We start from the raw sequence: 23452 nt of genomic DNA, 5'->3' as shown, positions 1-23452 counted from the left end.
ATGCAATTATGCACATTCATTCTGTTACAAATAAGACTGTTATTTCAAATTTAATAAATATTCTTACCATACTATTTGAAATAGTTCCAACTATATTCTTTATTTCTGATACCATTATTACATCCATTATATTGCTGAGGTAGCAACTGCTATTTATGTATAGGATTTGTGGTCTAGTGGTAAGCTATCTGCTCTAGGATGGCATGGGGTGTAGGGGGGCATACAATGCTTATCACACATCCGAGTAGGGTAAAATAAAAACAAACAATTTAAAGTTATTCAGACTTTTTTCTCCAGTTCTATTGAGAGTTTGTTCTTTTCAAAAAAGAAGATATTTCTATCACTGTTCATGATTATAGTGAAAGTATAGACTAAAAGAACCAACTTTGTTGTTTGACAACGGTATATTAAAGGAATAGTTCCATCCAATTTAATTATTTCAACTAAATCTGTAACAAGAAGCATTAAATGCTAAAACTAAAGATTCAACAACAAATGTCAAAGTTACCAAGAAAGTAATAGAAAATTTGAAGCTAGTTATAAACAATTTTTACAAAGTAGTTCAAACAACACCTAGAGTAAAGAGAGTGTGAAGCATTAATAAAACTATACAAAAACTATAACATGGCTGGGGTAGACTACAAATGAACATATTTCAATAGCAGAATACTTGTGTACATAAGTAAGATTTGAAACTTTGCGAGTACAACCTAGTGTGGTTTGCTGAGATGAAATGTACATAAAACTCCTAGGAGTAGTGGTGGGTATGATTTTTAGAACCGCCACCATTCAGCGAGTGAGTTTTAAACATACAGTATCTCTGCAAACCTGACTAGACCTGTGTACATGCAAACTTCTCAAGGCGCCAAGAAAATACTTGAATTCTTTGATCGGGTTTGTTGTTTTATTTCTAAGACGGGGATTGGGATTACTCTATGTTGAATGAAATATATAACTAGATTGCTCCGTTTCATAAATAGTATTTCCTGTATACCTCATGTTTATAGATTTGGTGCATATTTAGTCCAATAAATGACGACGTACTCATGATAAACTGTGGGAAACTTTTAACGTTTTACTTTGTGTCCACTATTTTCTAAAGATGTTCAGGCCACGAAACGCTATACTGGTGCCCAACAACGTCTTTTTGCAAAACTCCTCAAGTCTTTGAGACAAACTTGACATTTCACTATCCAAATGTCGTTGACTGAGTCTGAAAGAGAGACACACAAAGTTGTATTGATTGAATAAGTAACCGACAAGATGAACACTTTGAAGTATATAATACAAGGGCAACTTTTTTTGATTTTTCAAAACATTTCCTTCACACTGCCCTCAGCTCTCATAATCTAGACTATCATCGGTTGCCATCCTGCCAGACACATCAACAGATAAGACGGTAGAGGAAAGGAAGAAATCAAGTAGAGACTCAGAAATAAGAGTTGAGATTGAAAGATTAAAGAAGCAAGGAGGAGATTGAAAGATGAAAGTGTCTTGGTCCGTGTCTGTGTCCGGGCGGCTTTAACCTCACGGCATCGATTGTCATCACTGGGCAGGTGAGGAACCATGTTTATGAATCATTCATCAACAGCGTTACAGGCAATTATTTCATTAGCAAGTGAATTTATTCAACAGGTAATGCAAGCAAGTTCAAGGCAATTTCTTTGAAGAGTTTTGTGATGACATTCCAGTTTCTGCACCTGACATACAAGCTCTAATAATTTACCTTTACACTGTACCTGTGATAACATGGTAATCCATCTTCAGCAGAGTATTTTTTCTCTTGAGTCTCACAGTCAAACTGTCCCTTGTTCCTAAAAAGTCAAATAATATCAATGAAAATTAATCCAAGAAGTGTTCTCAACAAAAAAACACTTGGTTTAAAAAACAAAGCTTTTAATATAGAAATAAACCAGGCCCAAGGTCATTGACCTGCTTAATCACAAACAGCAGCTAAGCACAACAAAATTATGCATGTATATCCAGCATGTGATATCAACATAAACTTTAAAAAACATGTAAGTAAATTTGTTTCCACGCATCAAAACATGTGTGCTTCACACTGCCCTCAGCTCTCATAATCTAGACTATCATTGGTTGCCATCCTGCCAGACACATCAACAGATAAGACGGTAGAGGAAAGGAAGAAATCAAGTAGAGACTCAGAAAAGAGATTTGAGATTGAAAGATTAAAGAAGCAAGGAGGAGATTGAAAGATGAAAGTGTCTTGGTCCATGTCTGTGTCCGGCGGCTTTAACCTCACGGCATCGTTTGTCATCACTGGGCAGGTGGGGCGCCATGTTTAGGAATGAACCCTTCATCTTCAACAAGCAATATAATAATTTGTTGCTGCTATAAAATTATTCTAGTTTCTTGTATTTAAACTACTTGCCACAGGAAATGTTCGCGCTCAACCATTGGATGATTAATTGGTGGAGACCACAAAATGTTCAGATAAAATGTTCAGGGATTTGTTCTTCCTCTTTCAAGAAACTGTGGCATTTGGTCACGGTGAGTTGGCAAAACCCTTGGCCGTATGCCATGGCCAATGATCGAACTTGACATGCTGGAATTTCAGACTTACCTCTCTCTCATGCTGAATACATTGGTGGCATCCTAACGATCTCTCATTGATCCAAATAAAGGACAACGGTCTGTAATCGGGGATAAGACCAAGGGAGACTTGGGAGGTTATTAGATAGTTGGGAGGGTTAATACAAACACAATAAAAAAAAAATCAGATTTGCAGGAAAACTTCTTGGAAAATAAACTGAGAAAATCAAAGGCCTCAAATTGAATAACTCTAAAATCCCTTGATTTAAAGTTTACGTTTGTGATATTAATCAATACAAGACGGACATTTTGGACAGCCATACTTGTTGGAACCCTCAGACCGCCTTGTTTTCCACTCACGAATTGCAATACAACAGAGAGTCGCAACAACTCCAGGGAGGGTCATGGGAAGGATGAAGGGAAGATGAGGGTAGGGATGGAGGAGGCAATGGGATGGGTTGGCAGGATGAAGGGTTGGTGGGGAAGTTGCTCCTGACTGAAGACCAATCTCAGAATAAGGCATCTTTTGTCATCACAGGGTATAACCATGCAGTCCTTGTCCTTATAAACTGCATTAAGGACATCATTCAACAGGTCGGTAAAACATAATCAGTATACAAGGAAATGCTTTTACTTTGAAAGTTCTACACAAAAACCATCTACTGCATATATGTCAATAAGAACTTTGTGATTTCCTTAAAAAACAAAGTCAAGATTGATAAACCCAGTACCAGCAAGCAATGTAAGGCAAACATTCTATTTGACAATTATTGATCAACATAATAAGAGTTTAAGAAAACAATATTTAATAAAGCATACCTTCAACTTACGATAAAGGTGGAGTCTCATACACGTAAGATGGTATACTGAGCAAGACGATGTGCCTTCATACCTCTATGCAACACTCGGACTATGTCACGACTAACCACAGTCCATGACGTCAGCAGTGTGTCTGCTACACTAGGACAAATTTCACATACAACGCGTTTTAAAATCAAAATACAAGCATTGCTTATACAATGTAAAATGCATTGTAAATCTCTATTGGAACATTTCAAGGGGGCACTAAGGCAACGACCAGGGGCACCAAGGCAATGACCAGGGGCACCAAGGCAATGCCCAGGGGCAATGAAGGCTATGCCCAGGGGCAATGGGGGCGATTGCCTCAGAGAAGTATCAGTTGTGTATACCCGACATGTATGTGGTATCAGCATAACCTTTAAAAAGAATGTATATAAATTTTGAAGAAACTTGTTTCCACGCATCAAACATGTCGGCTTCACACTGCCCTCAGCTCTCATAATCTAGACTATCATCGGTTGCCATCCTGCCAGACACATCGACAGATAAGACGGTAGAGGAAAGGAAGAAATCAAGTAGAGACTCAGAAAAGAGATTTGAGATTGAAAGATTAAAGAAGCAAGGAGGAGATTGAAAGATGAAAGTGTCTTTGTCCGTGTCTGTGTCCAGCGGCTTTAACCTCACGGCATCGATTGTCATCACTGGGCAGGTGGGACGCCATGTTGATGAATGAATCCTTCAACAACGGCAGGCAATATAAAAAAAATTCTGCTACTTTTAAATTATTCCTACTTAAAAAAGGACCACTTGCCTGCAAACTTTGTTTGTGCTTAAAGCCATTGGACCCTTTCGGTAAACGGTATTGTCCAAAGCCCACACTTTGTGTATCACAACTTCTATATGAAATAACAAACCTGTGAAAATTTAGACTCAATCGGTAAGTTATTTGTAAATCTGTAAGCTTTTATTTTTTTTTCTGTACCAAAAGGGTCCAATGGCTTTAACCATTGGATTAGTTGTTTAAAATTTCCAGAATATTTCTGTTGTTGAGAATTTGTAGTCAAAATGACACCTTGTCTTAACAAAGTAGACAACAAATGTTCAGGGATTTGTTTTCTCTTTTAAGAAAATGTGGTACATGTTCACTGTGAATTGGCCAAACATTAGCCATATTCCAAAGTAAATTATGCCCGGCGGCCAATTATCGGGCTACAGCCAATAATTGGCTATGGCCAATTATCGGCTACGGCCAATATAAAGAAAATGGTCTTGACATGCTGGGATCTCAGACTTACCTCTCACGCCGAATACAATGGTAGCATCCCAACGATCTCTCGTATCCCTTCTTAGTCCAAAGAATGGATAAAGGTCTGGTATTGGGGATAACAACAAGGGAGACTTGGAGGTTATTAGATAGTCGGAGTGTTAATAAAGATACAATTAAAAAACAAAATTTGTAGAAAAAATTTATAGAAAACAACCTGAGAAAATCACAAGCCTAAAGTTGGCAAACCCTAAATTCCATTGATTGATAAGTTTACAGAAGACGATCAGAGCATACTGATCGAAACGTCGAGTTAAACCAACGGTTCTTTTCAGAACCACCCCAACTCATTTAGAGATTGTTATTACATGGTGTTACCGCACACTCTTCTATATCTTACTTCCACCATGCAAAGTTTCAAATCCTACTTAAGTTTACATGTGTGATCTTTATCTTCTTGATGCGTGTCAAGACAGACATACTGGTTGGAACCCTCAGACAGCCTTGTTTTCCACTCACGAATTGCAATACAACAGAGAGTCGCAACAACTCCAGGGAGGGTCATGGGAAAGGATGAAGGGAAGATGAGGGTAGGGATGGAGGAGGCAATGGGATGGGTTGGCAGGATGAAGGGTTGGTGGGGAAGTTGCTCCTGACTGAAGATCAATCTCAGAATAAGGCATCTTTTGTCATCACAGGGTAATACCATGCAGTCCTCGTCCTTATAAATTGCAAAAGGGACATCCTTTGACAAGATCATTAGATGTGATCAGAATACAAGGAAATTAATTTTGAAAGTTCCATAACAAGTTCTACTTCATACGTCTATAAGATTTTGTGATTTCCTCTAAAATACAAGTCAAGATTGATATATCCAGTATCGGCAGGCCATTTAAAACAATCTTTTTACTTAAAAATTATTGATGATTTAATTTACTTATCAATAAATGTATAAACAAAATTAAACTGTCGCAAAATAATAAAAATATAAGACCATCAAATACTGTAGAGCATACCTTCAACCTCCCATAGTGGAGTCCCATACTCCTGATATTGGTACTGTGGGATACTCGTACAATGTCATAAGTAACCACAGTGCATTGTCCTTGTGGTCACCGATGCTACACTGATACTTGCTATCAACAAATTTCACAAAAAACATGCTTTATGTTTCAAGAAAAATACAAGCTTTGCTTTTACAATGTTGTGCACTGATGTCATCACACCACCATCTTAAATAAATGATGATGAAAAACAAAGGCGTGCAGGATAAGTAAATTAGCAACCTTCTGCTTGACCTCTGGTCAAGGGCGTCCTACTCAAATGACGTCATTTGCAAAAGGTCTATGACAGAGCATCAACTGATCGGGAGCATTGTGGCCTCCAATTTACAGAATTGTCTTCCTGTCACCATAAAGAACCGCAGAACTCAGAGAAAATTACGTAAAATTTCAAGGAAATTTGTTTCCACATATCAAAACGTATCGGCTTCACACTGCCCTCAGCTCTCATAATCTAGACTATCATCGGTTGCCATCCTGCCAGACACATCAACAGATAAGACGGTAGAGGAAAGGAAGAAATCAAGTAGACACTCAGAAAAGATATTTGAGATTGAAAGATTTAAGAAGCAAGGAGGAGATTGAAAGATGAAAGTGTCTTTGTCCGTGTCTGTGCCCAGCGGCTTTAACCTCACGGCATAGTTTGTCATCACTGGGCAGGTGGATCGCCATGTTTATGAATGAATTCGCCAGCTCCAGCAGGCAATGTAGGGCAACCGTTTAATTGGCAAGTGAATTTGAATTGTTCAACAACAAGTTATGCCAGCCAATTCAAGGGAATTTCGTTTCAGAGAGTTTTGTGCCGAGACAACAGATTCTAGTGTCTGCACCTGGCATGTAACAAGTTTCGCCCGGTTCATACTTAAAAATTTTGACGCCACGGGGCTGTTTTAAAGCGAATGTTTAGCAGGAGTAGAGCACAGGGCAACTGATGCGAATTGTGCGTTACGAATTTGGGGTGTCAAAACTTGAATTGCATTCGCACTCACAGGAAGTATGAACCAGGCTTTAATCTTGAAACAAGCTATTTTTTTTTAAACATTTACCTGTGATAATAATAACAGCTCTGAAATAATGTTGTTACATCTTCAGCGGAATCATTTTCCTCCAGAGTCTTACAGTCGTTCAAACTCCTTGATTCCTAAACTGTCAGATAATATGAACAAAAATCAATACGAAAAAATTACCTTCACTTATTTACAACTTTGGTTAGAAAACACAGCTTTTTAATACAAAATAACCAAAGCCCTTGTCCTTGGTGCCTTTGCCCTTTCACAAATGAAACATCAGGGCCAAATTTCATGGCTCTGCTCACCGTAAGCACAGAATCAGCGCTTACGGCAAGCGTATTTCACGGGTTAGCGGCGAATTTTGGCTTCTGCGCGTGCGTACTCAACGTTACTAGGCATTCTACGCTTACAAGGCTAGCACAGAAATTCGCTTGCACGTAAGCAGGGAATCGTGATCGTAAGCGCAAAATTCGGCGGTAAGCAGAGCCATGAATTTGGGCCCTGGTCTGAATTCTTCTGCACACAGCAAAATTGTTGTGTAAGCAAATTATGCTTTTGTCGCAACCCCCTCCCCTCCCGGCCATTATAACCCAAATCCTCCTCTCCAATCCAACATAGCCCTCAGACATACTGTTTGTCTTCTCATGAGCAGTCAACGGATGGGTTCCACTCCAACGATTGATCAGCAAGGAAGACCAGAAGAAAGAATAAAGAATTGGAGGGAGGGGTGGACTTGAGAGAGAGGGATTGGATTTGCTTTGGGGAGGGAGAGAAAGATTGAAAAACTGAAGCAATTTTATGAAGAGGTTCCTAGCTGCAGACTGGCCTCAGAATAAGGCATCTTTTGTCATCACAGGGCAGATCGTAACCAGCTGATTGATTTCACTTGCAAAACTATTAAGGTTGTAATTTTAAATACCGATCAAATGTTTATATCAGCAGCAGTTTGTTTTTGGTCTTTTATCCAAGTTATAAAACAAAAAGGATTGCTTAAAACAAACCTCTACTCAATAAAAATGAGCCATACAACACAAGTAAACACTTTAATAAATGTGTTTTAATTTCTTAACATAGTCTCCAGATGGTAACATTACTAAAGTTCAAAACGAAATGTATATCGACACTTCACAATGCAATGCCTCAAATCCCGTACTTGTAGAATTAATATGGATTATTACTTAGAAAAGTCTGTGTTTGGGTAACTGGTACAATACTCGAGTTTTACCTAATACCCTCAAGGCTTCACGATTGAGAATCTCCAAATATCCATAAAAACCAACAGCATATTGGATCAATACCATTTACATTCAAGTCACATTTGTATGCTTATTTCTCTCAATGGCAATACCGAGGGGTGGACATTGATAGATTCAGGGGATCTTAAGTAGTAAGTCCAACCGACTAACGAAAAAAGAACATTCCTGTTTTAATATAAAGCCCTTACCCATTCAACGTTGATCTAACTTGTACTTCTTCCTCAACCGCAGAAGATGCAGAAACTCGTCCTTAAGGAAGACAGCCTGCTCCTTTAGTGGATGTGTAAGAACTTCATCATGATAGGTACCGAATAATCTGCATCTCACCATGGATACGACTTGTTGAGAGGTGAACATCCCCATCCTGCAGTATAATCAACATGATGGTGAATGATACAAAAATAAAAAAAAAAATAAAAAAAAAAGAGTAAAAAAAGACAGCGCTATCCAGTTAGGAGACAGTATTGCAAGTGAATTGCGTATTACAGCATGTCTAACTATGTGCGTTAAAAACAAACTCTTTCAAAAAAAAAAAAACCCTTAATGCAATTGTTTGACTACACATCAGTGTAGTTGACCGAGAACATGTGTTTAGTTTCTCTTTCAAAAGGTTCAAGTATGAAGTAGATTTTTTTTATTTTAATGTATTTTTGATAAAACTACAAGGCCAAATAAATAACACGACTGCACTGAGTGAACTTGGTCTGTATTAATACTATGTGAGATCTCTCAACAGTTGTTAGCAATTATAATGCTGCGCTGGAAGGCCAGCAGACAGCGTCTGCCGACCGTTTGACTCTCTCTCTGCCTCAAAGAGGTTCGTTCCTTGTGATTGACAGCAAGTATTGAAGGTGTCAGCAGGAGGTATTGAGATGAGGAGTGGTCTACATCTTAAAGATGCGGGATACAATGGCAAATAAACAGTAAAAGAAATCCAAAGACTCTGATGTGCATTTTTCATTTAATTTTAATAATAACAATAGTGGAATTTAATCTTTGAACGGGCAAGGGCGATTTTTATTTTGCAAAGGGCACCTTCCATTGGAAAATCTGGAAATCAATGGGAAACATTTGAAGGGGCACCAAGGCCAAGACCAGGGGCAACAGAGTCCATGGCCTCTGGGGCCTGCATGTAATAACAGGCCTGGCTTTTTATATATCTGGCACTCAGTGATGCTCAAGGTGCTTCAACATTCAGTATTTTCCTGTAAGGTATTGAGAAGCTTGAAGTACGAGACCAATAAACATTTGGAAGTCATAATATTTTCAAAATATTTTTGTTACAAAAATCAAATGATAACACTTAAAGGTATGTTGTTTCTGTCAATAAATCTCAACACATTTTATGTTGGTTCCAGATGCTTTGATTTGACAGTTTAACGATTCCTTTTTTTTTTTAAATCTTTAAATGTTTCTCATCGTACCATTCAAAAATGTGAACAATGTGCAATGCTCCTCCTTTTACACCACTACTCCTGCCTCCAGCATCTTCAAAGGGTATCGAATGACATTTTAGAAACACATCAATGCTTACTGTAAAGCTACTGACGTTCTGAATGGGCAAAGTCATCATATGGCAGCCAGGAATGCAGGTGAAAGTTATCAGTGAGCTGCCGGTTTAACCTTACTAAACATGCCAGAGACTGGGTGAGCAGTTCGTTGAATTGTGTGAGAGTTTGACAACAGTACAGATTGGTCTTTTGAACAGAGATAGATTGCAATGATCATTGGCCGAGAAACGGAATGCCATTCAAGTGACAGCATTTTTTTGACGAGTATAAACTGCATGCTTACAGAGAGTTCCTTAGTGGATTGATAGAAGCGTAGGAGGTGGCGATTTTTTTTTTTCGCAGGGTGTTTTTTTTCTGATTGACGAGCTGACAATGTCGATGCTATGCTTTCGGCCGGTGAGTAAATTTTTATTCAAACATCTAAAACCAACCTCAAGGAATGCAATTTCAAGGAAAGTCTTATGGTTTCAAATGAGTTTATTATACACATTTGGACTCTTACAAACATTACTGGTGAGGAATATTTCTCCCACTTGGTCCAAAGGATCGCTATGAATCAGGGCCCAATTTCATAGAGCTGCTTAAGCACAAAATTTTGCTTAAACAAACAAATTATTGCTTAGTAAAATCAGAGGATAACTTTCCGTATGGCGCCACCACTTTTTCACTCATTTTTACAAAAAGGGATATATCAATCAGGTAAATTAGATACTATATTATTTTATTTCGAATGAAAAAGTGGTGGCGCCATACGGAAACTTTTCCAAATCAGACTACCGGCCAAGACTCCACTCAGTTGTTATGCTAAGTAAACAACAGCCAAATACAAGTCACAAGCAATGTATACGGCATGAAATTTTGGCCATTAACATGTGTAAAATAAGCGAGCTATTTTCGTGCTTAAGCAAATTTTTTGCTTTAAAAGCCAATATTTATAGAACCAAAAAGGATTGTCGGCACAGTTTACCTTGGCTTTACTCAATCATTTACCACCACCTCGCTGGCATTACTATTTAATGATAGTGTAAATTTAAGAATTTATTCTCAAGTCGAGATAAACAGTTGTCTGGGTTTTGTGTTATTCAAGGAAGTAATGCCTTGGTTTGTCATCTTTTCATGTACCCCTAAATTAAAAATGTTTTGATCTCAAAAGGTTGCTTTGTTTTTTGATTATTTATTTCTTATTTTTTCAGTTATTTTATATATTATTTATAATTATTTAGGGCCTATTTATTTATTTATTTTTGTTTTTGGGGGAAGTTGGAAAATAAGTTTTAAAATGAAGGCGCAACACAAGCCGTTTTGATTTTTGCCCTTTTGCATTTTAATTTGAATTTTGGATGACTTTATTTAGCCTTTTAATATATTATTAAAAAATGATTAAACACCCCCCCCCCCCCCCAACCAGCAAGCCGAATTACGGGCTTGCCTTCCCTCCTCAAACCATTCTATGCTCAAACAAAGACAAAAACTCAATCAAATTCAAATAAAGTCAAATATTACAATTTACATTAGTTTAGAAGAACAAAAGAATTGGGTCTACCACCCTGCCTGGCATGGCCAGCTACATACTTTTCCTAGTTTTGACCTGAACAAAATTACAATTTTTGTTATTTTAGTTTTACAAGTAAATTAAAATTTCAATCAAATTAAGCTGTTTATTTTATCCACATCATGGTTTGGGTGGGGCAAAGAAGGAAATAAGTAAAATACCAAATTAGATCCTTGACATTTTAACAGAAAAACACACTTTTTCGCGCAATTATTTAATAGTAAAGAGATGTAATCAAAACACAACCTCAAGAAAAATATTGTCTGCTATCTTTACAGCAACGAAAAACATTACAATACACATGGAAAAATGAATCATCGGTTAAAATATTTCAACAATTCCAGAAACGTGACACCAACCTTCCTTCCGCCAAGATGCTTTTCTGTAAAATGAACTCGGTAGTCGTCCACTGCATTATGGGAGACTAGTTTACCGGAAATAACTTGAAATATCAATTCGCCAAAATCTCAAATTACTTAAAACCTGCCTTAAAGATATTGTTGTATTTACAATAAATTGTAAATTTGTGTTTGTAAACTCTAAATTGGGGTTTAAAGGAGTTTAATGTCCTAAAAAGGGACAGTATGGAACTATTTTTACTGGCGCGAAATCTTGACCTCAGAGGTGTTCCTCGGCACTTCCGGTTTCAACCCACTCAACGTTATCTGATACAGAAAAACGGAGTTGGTTTTTCGCATTTTTCTTCCGGTGTTCTACATTTTGTAACATTTTTTGCAATTTATTTTATTGTTCTTGTTCCTACAATGTCTAAATCTGTCAAAAAGCAAGTGGAAGAGGCCAGGGAACACAACAGTCCCGATCTGGATTTGAGCGATAGAGGCATCAATAGACTGGCTGACATCCCTGGACTGTGTAAGTGACTGAATTGTTTTGTAATGTATGTAGTATTTTACAGAATGAAATGACAGTTGTTTGTTTGTTGTTTACGGTAATTCTAAATAATTTTCAACACATGTGTAGTTTAAGTTCGGTGCACACAGTAGCCACGTCTGAAGCTGAAGTATAGTTAGGCTAGCTAGTTGTCATTATTGAATTTTGCAGAGTAAATGTTGCTTTATAATTATAGTTTTGAGCACAAACAATCATGACTGTCAACCCTTTACTTTTGCTCAAAATAGTGGCTGGTGTTACCGTTAGTGTCAGAGAAACATTCCTCCACTTTTTTAATGCGATAACCGCATCAATATCGTCGCGCCAAACTGTTCTAAATAGAACTGTTTAGTCGGTTATGCAAGTAAATTATTAATATTAAATCATACTTGCACGTACGTGCAAGTGTTTACTAGTGAAATTTGACACATTTTGTCTGAATTCTGGGTACCGGCTTCTTGTTTTTCCTAGACTAGTAGCATAGTGGTTATTCTACACATGCACTTGTGGAATCCCATTTCACTCAAAAGCATAGCCAAGGTCACAATGAAGACATTGTTTTTTCACCATTTCTCCCGTGTTGTGGAGTGGCCCACCTAGCCCAGGTCAGCTATGGAACAAGAATCCATATTTTATTTTTTAGGTCTCTACTTAGTTGTGGGGTACTCTGCAAATTGTTCCTGAATAAATTGTGGTCGAGCAAAAAGGTTGTCTATTTTAAAATACATTTTAATAACAGTTAGTGTTATGAAACTTAACAGTATTTTTTGGTGTATCTTTCCTTTGCAGTTACGCTACGAAACCTGACTCGCTTGACGTTAAGCCATAACAAGATTGATGGTAAATCCATTTCAGCTTTTCCTGTAACCACGACGTGTACTCCCCCCCCCAAAAAAAAAAAAACAGACACACATAAACACACAATAAAAAAAAACCAATATTGATCCAGCAAAAAAACACCCACCATCATCAAAACACACACAACCACTTTTAACATTGTATTTAGGTTCATTTTAACAAAAAACTAAAGTTTCTTTATGTTGAAAAAAGTGGGCTGAACCAAGACAGACTATCTGATGGCAGATCTGTAATTTAAAAGGGAAGATGTTGGAAGAAGTGATACAAAGTTTAGCCAACATACAGTTACAAAGAAAGAAACTTAGAGACACTGGACACTATTGGTAATTTGCTCGAAATAATTGTTAGCATAAAAACTTAATTGGTAACAAGCAATGGAGAGCTGTTGAGAGTATTTAAAACATTTTAAAAAATGGTTCCCTCTGAAGTAACGTAGTTTTTTAGCAAGAAGTAATTTCTCAGTAAAATATTGAGGTCTTGAAATCAAGCATCTGAAAGCACACAACTTCGTGTGACAAGGGTGTTTTTTCTTCCATTATTTATCTCGCAACTTTGACGACCAATTGAATTTAGGATTGTTATTTTGTGCATAAGTTGAGATACACCAAGTGAGAAGACTGTTCTTTGACAATTACCAAAGATGTCCAGTGTCTTTAAGTTAAAACAGAAAGGTTGTGTGATGTTAACTTGTCGATGTTAATATTTACTTTCTTGCAGTTCTTCCACCAAACATTGTGGAGCTTGTCTCCCTAGAGACGCTCAACTTGTTCAATAATCACATTGAAGAGCTCCCAACGAACATTAGCTCCATGCAAAGTCTCAAGTACCTCAATGTTGGGTAAGTATTACTTAAACCATCATAAGGAAAGATCCTGCTGGTCCCAATTTTCTAAAGCCTGTATATAAGCATAACAACTTGCGAAGCACAGAAGAATTTGGATTTGCTGAACAGAAACTGGTTACCATCAAAATTCCATAAAGTTTACTTTGTTGTGATGTGACTGGTGCCCCACTCATTTTTTTGCTTAGCAAACAAATTTGCTAAGCAATATTTTCTGATTAACATGTTTATAAAATAGGGCTCTGGTGAAGAGGAGAATGACCTTATCTAGTTGTAGTGATCTACATGTACCCTAAACCAACTGCAAAGCGTGAGCTAATTACTAAGCGTGAGCGTGCGCGCGGTTGGTTTGGAATTAAGAATATTGTGATTTAGAAGATGATTAATAACAAGGTTTGGAATAAAGAAAAGGAATGAAAAAGGAGGAGTTTAGTTTGAGCTAGACTGGAGAACAGGAGGGTTCGAGAAGAGAACTCTTAATAAAATCATTTATCGTGACATCAACTTACTTTCGAGTTCAACTTGTCATTTGTTTGTTCTGTGGCGAACTTTAATTATTCAACGTCAACTTCAAGTTCAAGCCCTCCCGATTAACTTACTATACTTACTACTACTACTCCGCACGTACGTGAGGAAGAAGGACCCAATTCCAACCAAGAATATTACATTTGGATAGGAGAGGAAAACCCAGCTATTAATATAAATGAAGTTGGATCAATCAAATCATACTACTAGTTGGTCTTGTTAATCTGTTACTGCAATGCAAGTATAATTGTACCTGTATACGACGCTGTTTGTTTCAACATCCAAAGAATTGTAGTCATGATGCATATAATAAAAAATACATCGTTATCTTATTCTTTTTCCCTAGAATGAACCGTTTGTACAGTTTGCCGAGAGGCTTTGGTGCCTTCCCTAAGCTTGAGGTCCTGGATGCAACGTACAACAACCTGAATGAAAACAGTCTCCCTGGAAACTTCTTTCTTCTTGGTAAGTTGTTTTTGTATTTCTCTTCTCTGTTTTTTTACTGTAAGCATCAGGGCCTGTAAAAGTTCAAAAATTTGCTAAGCATTGCAAAATTATGCTTAGGGCTAGATAGCTCAGTTAGTAGAGCGCTGGCAAGTTAATCCGAAGGTTGTTGGTTCAAACCCTGCACTAGTAAATTTTTCTTGATTCAACCCCAAATCACAAAGGCCCTGAGCCTGTAAAAGTTCAAAAGTTGGCTAAGCATTGCAAAATTATGCTGAGGGCTAGATAGCTCAGTTAGTAGAGCGCTGGCAAGTTAATCCGAAGATTGTTGGTTCAAACCCTGCACTAGTAAATTTTTTCTTGATTCAACCCCAAATCACAAAGGCCCTGAGCCTGTAAAAGTTCAAAAGTTGGCTAAGCATTGCAAAATTATGCTTAGGGCTAGATAGCTCAGTTAGTAGAGCGCTGGCAAATTAATCCGAAGATTATTGGTTCAAACCCTGCACTAGTAAATTTTTCTTTATTTAACCCCAACTCACAAAGAAAACTGTCTCAAATGCATCATCTATGGCTGGTATCCTTCTACTTTTTGCCAAATAAAGCAGCTCTATGAAATTGAGATTGGATTTCTTCGTGTTACCTCGACATTAATAAGCATTCTTCAATTAACGTAGAGTGGTGACTATAACTAAGTATGAAATTTCACATTAATGGACCCTGGTTACACTGTTTATTCAGCTAAGATTTTCTACATTGTTAATTGTTCCTGTGTGAAATAATTAAGTATCTTCTTTCTTTTTGTTATGGCAGAATCAATGAGAGGGATATATTTTTCCGACAACGATTTTGAGATCATCCCTGAAGATGTTGGTCAGCTAAGCAAATTAGAAGTGGTAAGTAACAGCCATTATTTTCACTAGAGAGAAAACAACTACGTATTAGAACGTGGAAGTGCACACTGCACACTCAGTCATGTTCCAGAAAAAGCCATGAAAGCCAAGTTTGAAAGATTTATCACTCAGCTCAATTGTGTTTTAAAAACAAAATTGATTTGTTGTAGGAAAAGTATTATCCAAGTTCATCACAGTTTTTTTTTTATTATCTAGTACTTGTCAAATTTCATCAAAGCCAATAAAATTAACACAAACAAATTTGTGTCTGATTTTTCACTTGATGGCTGCCCATAGTTTGTTCACTTGTGACCCCACATGACACAAAGATGGGAAAGAAAAAAACATAAAGCTTTACAGCTTATGACCACAGTCGGGTTTTCGCTGTACCTTCCCTTTCTGTCTGCTCATCGCCATTTAGCCATGGTACACACTATGAGTGCATTGGTAATAGGATTGAAGTCTTATATAGCGCATGTATCTACCAAACAAGGTACTCAAGGCGCTGAGTATATATACAAACTTTCAGAAAGATAGGTTATTGCAGTGATGAATTTTGAGACCTAATTAGTTAGCACCTTATAAGGGTTTACAAGGTGCATACAGCAGCCACAGCCAGGAACACCGGGGCGAACCCCTTCTCTTTTCGATTAAGTGCACTGGGTTCTTTTACATGGGTTACACAACACATGGGACCAACTGCTTTACGTCCCATCTGAAGGACGAAGCAATGGTAAAGTGTCTTGCTTAAGGACACAAGTGTCACGGCTGGGGATTCGAACCCACACTCTGCTGATCAGAAACACCAGAGTTTGAATTCGGTGCTCTTAACTGCTCGACCACGACACTTCCATCACATCTCATGTGCCTTTCATTTGGCATATTCAAGAACAGTTTGAAAACTCATCTGCATAAAGAAGCATTTTGTTGACTCAATTTTCTAATTATGTGATGCTACTTTTATTTGCTTGTTGGTTGTTTTTTGTACAGCAGCGCCATGAGTGCTGCTTGCGCCGCATACCGTCGATGATCATGTCCCTAATCTCTGTTTTGTTTTGCTTGATGGATTCATCCTTTATCTCTGAATAATTTGCAAAATGATGTCTGTCTGTTTGTGTGGCTGTGTCTGTGTCTGTAATGTTATTACTTACCACTCGATTTAAAGTTAACTAAACTCATAGGAAATTGTACTTAAAATGAAGTTCAACAGTTAATTACTAGACTTACTAATAGTTCAATATATTTCTTCTCGCAGCTGGCAATGAGAGACAATGAGTTAATAGCTCTACCAAAGGCTATCGGGGATCTGCAAAAAATGAAGGAGCTTCATATTCAGGGAAACAGACTCACCGTTCTACCCCCAGAACTGGGTAAGTGGAATTTCAACTTTCATGATGGAAATCTGACGAAGACCTCTTGCCCTGATGTCACACTAGGCTATGCTGGGGCATTTTGGAAGTAAAATTGCATACATGCAATTGACTTCCAAAAGGTTACATGCAACAATAATCTTCAGAAATCTTCAAAAATTACACTGTATAAAAGCGCCGTGGAAGGCTTTTTAAACATAAATTATGGTGGGCATCCTATCACGGTGCTCGTTGCTGCATTTTCTATAGCTCATGGAGAATTGCACGCTTTATGGGTTCTTCTGGCAGTTTTCACTCCTCTGTTGTGGTGTGTTGTGCCCGAGCGGTTAAGAGCATCAGTCTTAAGCTCTGCCATGTCTACTTTCTCAACCATAATTTGTGTCCCTTTCAAATCGGACATGAAACTGTAGTTCCTAGGGTAAGCGTGTACTAGAATTGGTAGTGCACATAAAAGAACCCAGAACAATTTTATCATGGAAGAGTAGGGGTTAACCCTGTATTTTCCTGATTCACATAGTTCACACCCTTGTTTACAGGCTTCCTCGGGTTTGCAAGCTCCATGTACAGTGATTAAGTTCTTATATAAGGCATCCCTGATTTAAATACTAGACATATATATAATATTCATAAATACCCCAGACAGTTTCTCTACTCCTATTGGTGGAGAGGGCGTCACGTGGGGGTGTTTAAACGGTTAATAATGACCAGTGTTTATAACCGGCTGGCTTCTGCGTGTCAGGCGCGCAAGATTATCACGCGGAAAGCAATTCATAGCTATTAGTAACAGCGCGTAATCTGCTTCTAAGCGGGTGCGCGTGATCTGTTTCTAAGCGCGCGCGCGTACACACAACCCACGCGCAACAGACTCTTCACAAAGTTTTTGAAAAAAATATTTCAAACCTCAAATTTTCAAGTGTCTGTAATTATATTTTGTTGACGTTTTTTAACAAAAGGGCATTTATGAATGGGAACAAAAGAGTAGTGACTCGCTCTTAAACGTCCGTTTAAAACCTTGCAGGGTCGTTGCCGTGCGCTAAAGGCCCATCACATGGCAATTCGACCCTGCCGGCTTTAAACGGTCATGTAAGAACTCGTCGCTACCCTTTTATACCCTTAATAATAACAAACGTGAAGATATTGCAATGCTTCTGATGTAATATTTGAATAATGTGGAAATCAATAAATAGAACAGAGTGAGACTCTGTAATTGCTACTGACATTCTGACTGGTATTTAACTAACTTCCTGCAAGTTGACAGAGATGGTAACAAGTTGTTGAAGGTCTATTTGAAATATTGGCAGGTCATGACCCAGACAATGTATTTTATTATCAGTAGTTATTTACACTTTAAATCTTTCAATTCACTCTAATAGGCAAGATTGACCTGTTCAGTGGCAACACGGTCTTCAAGGCGGAGAACAACCCTTGGGTCCCGCCCATTGCTGACCAGTTCCAGGTGGGCGTGTCTCATGTCTTTGATTACATCAGATCAGACACGTACAAATAGTAAGTGAAGATTTTGGCCTAACATTGTATAGTGCTGCTCAACTTTAAACAATGGGTTGTGGTGGCCAAGCAGTCTAGGGTGTTGGACTCATGTTCTGTACAGAATGTGTGTTTGAATCCTGGCCTGGTCTGTAGCGACACTTGTTCTTGAGCCAAGGCACATTATCATAATTGCTTCTCTCCACACAGGAATACAACAGGGGTACTGACGAGAGCTGGGGAGTAACCTGCGGTTGACTGGCATCCTGTCCAGGGGGAATAGAAATATTCTGAGTGGTTTAATGCCAAGGAAACTGGATATAAACACAGGCCTGCCGAGCCAATACCTGATGAGCCATATTGGCTCGGCAAGGTTTGACTGGTCCTAAGGTGTTAAACTGACATTTGGCCAGCAGACCACTGATAAGGGAGAATGCTTCGCTTGTTGTTAACTGCTCAGTGTATTCATTCTATATCTTTTCTCGATTTAACCAGTTTGTACGGTCGCCACATCCAAGCTGGGGCCGCCCCTCCACCGAAGACCAACAACAGAGCCAAGAAGATCAGTCGACGAGAAGTGTGGGGAAAGAAGTAAATATACAAGGAGGTACCAATCCTGAAATATCCAGGCTCTCTCTTGTCTCAACAGTCCGAGATCTTCCTCATTTATAAAAAAAAAGCAACAGTAAGACGTTATTCTGGAAACAAGAAACTTGGTTGTAGCCCTCGGAGGAGTGTGTAGAATGTTTTGAATGTGGGAAATCTTGGGAGATCTTTCTCACCTTTGTCATTGTTGATCTTCAATAGACCCCTGTGTCGTCTCACGCTCAAAAGGCGCCCTCACTTGGGTCCAACAGCGCCCTCACTGGGGTCAAAGGAGGCAAATAGCTGTTCTTTGTGCGTAAGAAGAGCACGTGAGCCCAGCGTCATTTTGCATTATGCAAGGGGTCTATTGAGGCACTTGCTGTTCTGAAGAAAGTAAATTATCAAATTTTAACTGAGAGTTTTCTCCACAAAAACTGCATACTGTATGGTTGTAACACGGAAGAGTCCAACTTGAATCGAGTCTAAACGTAGTCGCAATGCATTAAAAAACTTGAACTTGCTAATTCAATTTTTTTGTTAACTCACACAAATGCCTTAAGTACTTTGCAATTGCAAAGGATTTTTGAATTTCCCGTGCACGGCTTGAATTTGTTAGAAAAATCCACAAGGTTACAAGTGGCTTGTAACTAAAAAATGTTGGCTAGACCAGAAAAGACCGATCCATTAAGCTCCGCCCCATCGCCTATTGACCAATCACAACGCAACGAAGGTCCGACACTAAGGTCCGACATGCGTGCGCCTATGCTTTGCACGCGCGGCAGAGTTGTGCAGAAAGGCATTGGAGAGCCCCACGGGTTCTTGCTCACACGTGCGTCGTAGGCGGAGCCTACTGGACCGGTCTTTTGCTTTTACAAGACCGGACTCAAAATGAAAGAAACATTTACCGAGTACTGACAATATGCGGAACACACTCTGTGAAGAAGTTTGGTCTCATCTGTCTTTTGAGGTATTAAGTATTACTCAAAAGAATTAAAAGGTAATTTTCAGACTCAAAGTAAACATTTTGAACATTTGTTTATGTTCAAGATACTTCACAGTGAGGTATTGTTATTCAATAGGAGACTTTCCAACGCTAGGTGGCAGCAGACATACCGGGTAAATTTCCATTGTTTACGTAGTTCTGAACATGCGCATAATTCTGAGAACAATGGATTTACCCGGTAAGTCTGCTGCCCTCTATCGTCCCAGAAAGTCTCCCATTGAAAAACACAAGCTCACCAGACTTGTGCGGTCATAAAGGTTGGTTCATACTTCCTGCGAATCCGATACGAATTGTGACGACACAGGGCTGTGTTTGCAAGTGAATGTTTTGCAAGAGTTCAGCACAAGTCAACTGTAGCAAATTATTTGTTGCAAATTTGTGATGTTGAAATTCGCATTCGCAGGAAGTATGAGCCAAGTCTACTGGCCCGACATTGAAACTGCGGTCCAGTGTAAAATTCAGAGCCCTGCTATGGTACAAAGAGAAGATATGTCTCTTCGGGCCAAATTGTCACAAATTCAACATTTTTGTTGTTGCTTAAAATAAGTAAGCTGCCCATTGTGGGATTCAGTCACACTTCAACTCATTTGTATATAGTAATGCCTATTTATACCAATAGTTTATTAACATTATTCTATTTTAGCATTTATTTCATAATAATGTACAGCTTTTTTATACTAACTGAATATTTCTTGTATTTTACTTGGGATGGAAGAAGAAGAAAAAACGGAAGCCTTTTGAATGTGAAGGAGGTAGTAATCATGGAGTAAGCCAAAGTAAGGAATTTTGTGTAAAATACCTTGACTTTATTAAATGCCAACTTCTTTTGCTTAGCATCACACACTTATGTGTCACCCTAGTTTGTCCAATATTTTGGTCAGACCTGGAATTATGTCTTGGGAGGGGCAGGGCCAATTTCATGTTGCACAAGGGCACTTCAGTCATGATATTTGGCCCTTACAGAAAGCCTTGGTGCCCTTGCCCTTTAAAAGCGAAGCATACAGGCCTGTAATTTCATGCCTATATTTCTATTTCTATGTTGGCACTCATTGAATGTATGTTTAGCAAATTATTGAGGATTGTGGTGTGGTGCCTTAAATGGTGAGCCTGTGTGCAAGGGGCTCTAGTGCAAGCATAGAGTTATATATAAGAACTAGAGAGTGCACTGGCCTATATATGCGCCTCGGCATGCGAGCAGGTGGCCATTTTCTAAGTTGACAAAACAGGCATCCCACAGTGGGTGCGCTCGTTTAGCTTCCCTGGGTCGACCCCGGCATGTAGCAATTTTTTTTTCCAGGACGAACGTGGGTAATTATTTGCCAAAGTTCATCCTTGAAAAAAATAACCGCCACACACAGGGGTTGACCCAGGGAAGCTAAACGACCGCACCCAGTGTGTGTTTGTGCGGCCATTTTGTAAGTTGACAGAACAGCATCATGATAGCGTTCAATAAACACAAACTCCTACGTGTGTTTCGTATTCCCGTCGCGTTTGTGCAAGCAACATCACCAGTGCGCCCTCTAGTTCTTATATATAACTCTATGAGTGCAAGTAAAGAGATTGTGCTTGTAGGAACTGGTTGCTCCCTTGAACTAACTGTGGGCAGTTGAAATATTTTCGGGGGAGCGCATCCCAGTCGTGTAGAGTTTGAAGGAAGTGCTACGTGTAGCTGTGGGACTGAATTTCTTAGAGCCGCTTAAGCAGAAAAGTGTGCTTAACAATTTCCTGCTTAGCAGAAATGAGCAGGATACCACGCAATCACAAATTGTAGTTGTGACATGGCATTTTGCTGGTATTCTTTATCTGGTCAGGCAAATGCTGCTGTGCTTAGCTACTTTCGGTGCTTAAGCAGCTATGAAATTAGGGCCAGATCTGTACCCGTTCTGCGATGACTCGGCTGTATGTCAGGTTCAGATAGCTGCCTATCTCAATATCAGCATATTTCTTCAGTGATTGTAAAAAAAACTTTTGCATTTGTCATAAAAAAACAAAATTACTGGAAAAATTCACTTTTGGGTACAAATTGTTTAAAATTGAGATTATCCAGAATAGTATATTAACATTTGATGACATAAATTAAGATTTTACATGTATGTAGCTTGGAAGGAGTAGTCGTTAAATTTAAACGTAATGTAGATAAAGAACAGGTGTATGTTTTTTTTAAACTTCTCAAGGAGTTCTTACACTGTTATATGAGGGAGAATTAGACCGGTCCATTAAGACCCACCCAACTTAACAACTGTTTATCACTGGTATCTGCTGGGATAGTTTTTTTACACGACACACAAGTTTTGCTCTGTCCCATATCACACTCAAAAGACAACGCAGCAATCAAAATAGCCAAACTTGTTTACAAACTTCTTTATAAGTGCCAAATGTTTTTCAGACTATTAGGCACGTGTCTGCTGGTGTGATTGGTTTGTTTTGGGGGGAGCTTAGTGGACAAGCCTTCTACATGGTACCCGAGTCTTAAACACACTCGGGATAGGTGGAATTGAATACTCTTAATGGGGGGAGGGGCCTCTTTCTACTACCAATGCGACTAATCTAAAAAATAAATTAATTTCTAGATAAGTTGCACTATAAAAACTTCCCTCCTCGGAAAAAGTATATGAGTATAAGTAATTACAATAATAAACCAAAATAAAATACAGGATGTTGAAGAAAAATTTACTTTAAAATAATAAGGCTCTAGCCCCTGAACCTTAACCTAAATGGGATCTCACACTTTCACTGAAGAATTAAAAATACAGTTATTTTTCCTGAAGTCTTCGTTTGTTTGCTTTAAACTGGTGCTTTATGTGCATGCTATAACTTAAATCAAATCATTGTTAAATAGGTTGAACCATCTTTCAGCTGAATAAAGACATTTTCAGACTAACTTTTTTTTACAAATGTGTTCATGTGTTCTTTATTGATTTTTAAATTTTCCACATTTCTATTCCGTGGTCATTTTCCTACTACATTGTCACTTGTCTTCTTATGGAGAAAAACCATGATGCTATCTTTGTGACTTGAGGGCCTAATTCACCAGAATTGTATGCTTAGACCCACAGAATTATGCGCTTAGAAGGGTGCTGTAAGCACAGATTAATTTGCGGTAAGCAGAGCCATGAAATTTGACGCTGGCCAGTCAGGTTCACAACACCCATTTTTGTAACCAGGTTCCAGGTGCGTAAGTTTAAAAAGTAGATAAAAACTGTGTTTGCTGGACACGGGTTATCAGGCAAAATACCATGTGTGCTTAAAGGCAGTGGACACTATTGGTAGTTACTTAAAATAATTATTAGCATAAAACCTTTCTTGGTGACGAGTAATGGGGAGAGGTTGATGGTAAAAAACATTGTGAGAAATGGCTCCCTCTGAAGTGCCATAGTTTTCGAGAAAGAAGTAATTTTCCACGAATTTGATTTCGAGACCTCAGGTTTAGAACTTGAGGTCTCGAAATCAACCATCTAAATGCACACAACTTCGTGTGACAAGGGTGTTTTTTCTTTCATTATTATCTCGCAACTTCGATGACCGATAGAGCTCAAATTTTCACAGGTTTGT

General features: G+C 38.4%; 1 protein-coding gene and 1 long non-coding RNA gene across 5 annotated transcripts; one reads left to right on the top strand and one right to left on the bottom strand.

The window, feature by feature from the left end:
• Positions 1–120: 120 nt before the first annotated feature.
• On the bottom strand, positions 121–11382 carry LOC117288197. 4 transcript variants are annotated; one of them, XR_004518863.1, is made up of 9 exons: positions 11368–11382; positions 8134–8309; positions 6726–6825; positions 5635–5754; positions 4650–4724; positions 3384–3513; positions 2585–2654; positions 1727–1814; positions 121–1213 (listed from the first exon to the last, which is right to left on the bottom strand). It is a non-coding gene; the product is annotated as an uncharacterized LOC117288197 (long non-coding RNA). The 4 variants fall into 4 exon arrangements; XR_004518862.1 differs by having other exon boundaries at positions 3373–3508; XR_004518861.1 differs by having other exon boundaries at positions 3384–3508.
• A 275-nt stretch (positions 11383–11657) lies between these two features.
• On the top strand, positions 11658–19643 carry LOC117288196 (ras suppressor protein 1-like). The gene is made up of 8 exons (XM_033768941.1): positions 11658–11881; positions 12689–12739; positions 13475–13595; positions 14470–14588; positions 15378–15460; positions 16713–16827; positions 18201–18333; positions 18808–19643. Exons 1-8 carry the CDS (start codon positions 11773–11775, stop codon positions 18905–18907), a joined length of 831 nt encoding a protein of 276 aa, XP_033624832.1. The 5' UTR covers positions 11658–11772; the 3' UTR covers positions 18908–19643.
• The last annotated feature ends 3809 nt before the right edge of the window (positions 19644–23452 follow it).

The sequence above is a fragment of the Asterias rubens genome, chromosome 3 (assembly GCF_902459465.1).
Source record: "Asterias rubens chromosome 3, eAstRub1.3, whole genome shotgun sequence".
NCBI classification, from domain to species: Eukaryota; Metazoa; Echinodermata; class Asteroidea; order Forcipulatida; family Asteriidae; genus Asterias; species Asterias rubens.
The sequence above is the reverse complement of the archived record's forward strand: the minus strand, read 5'-3'. Positions and strand labels throughout refer to the sequence as shown.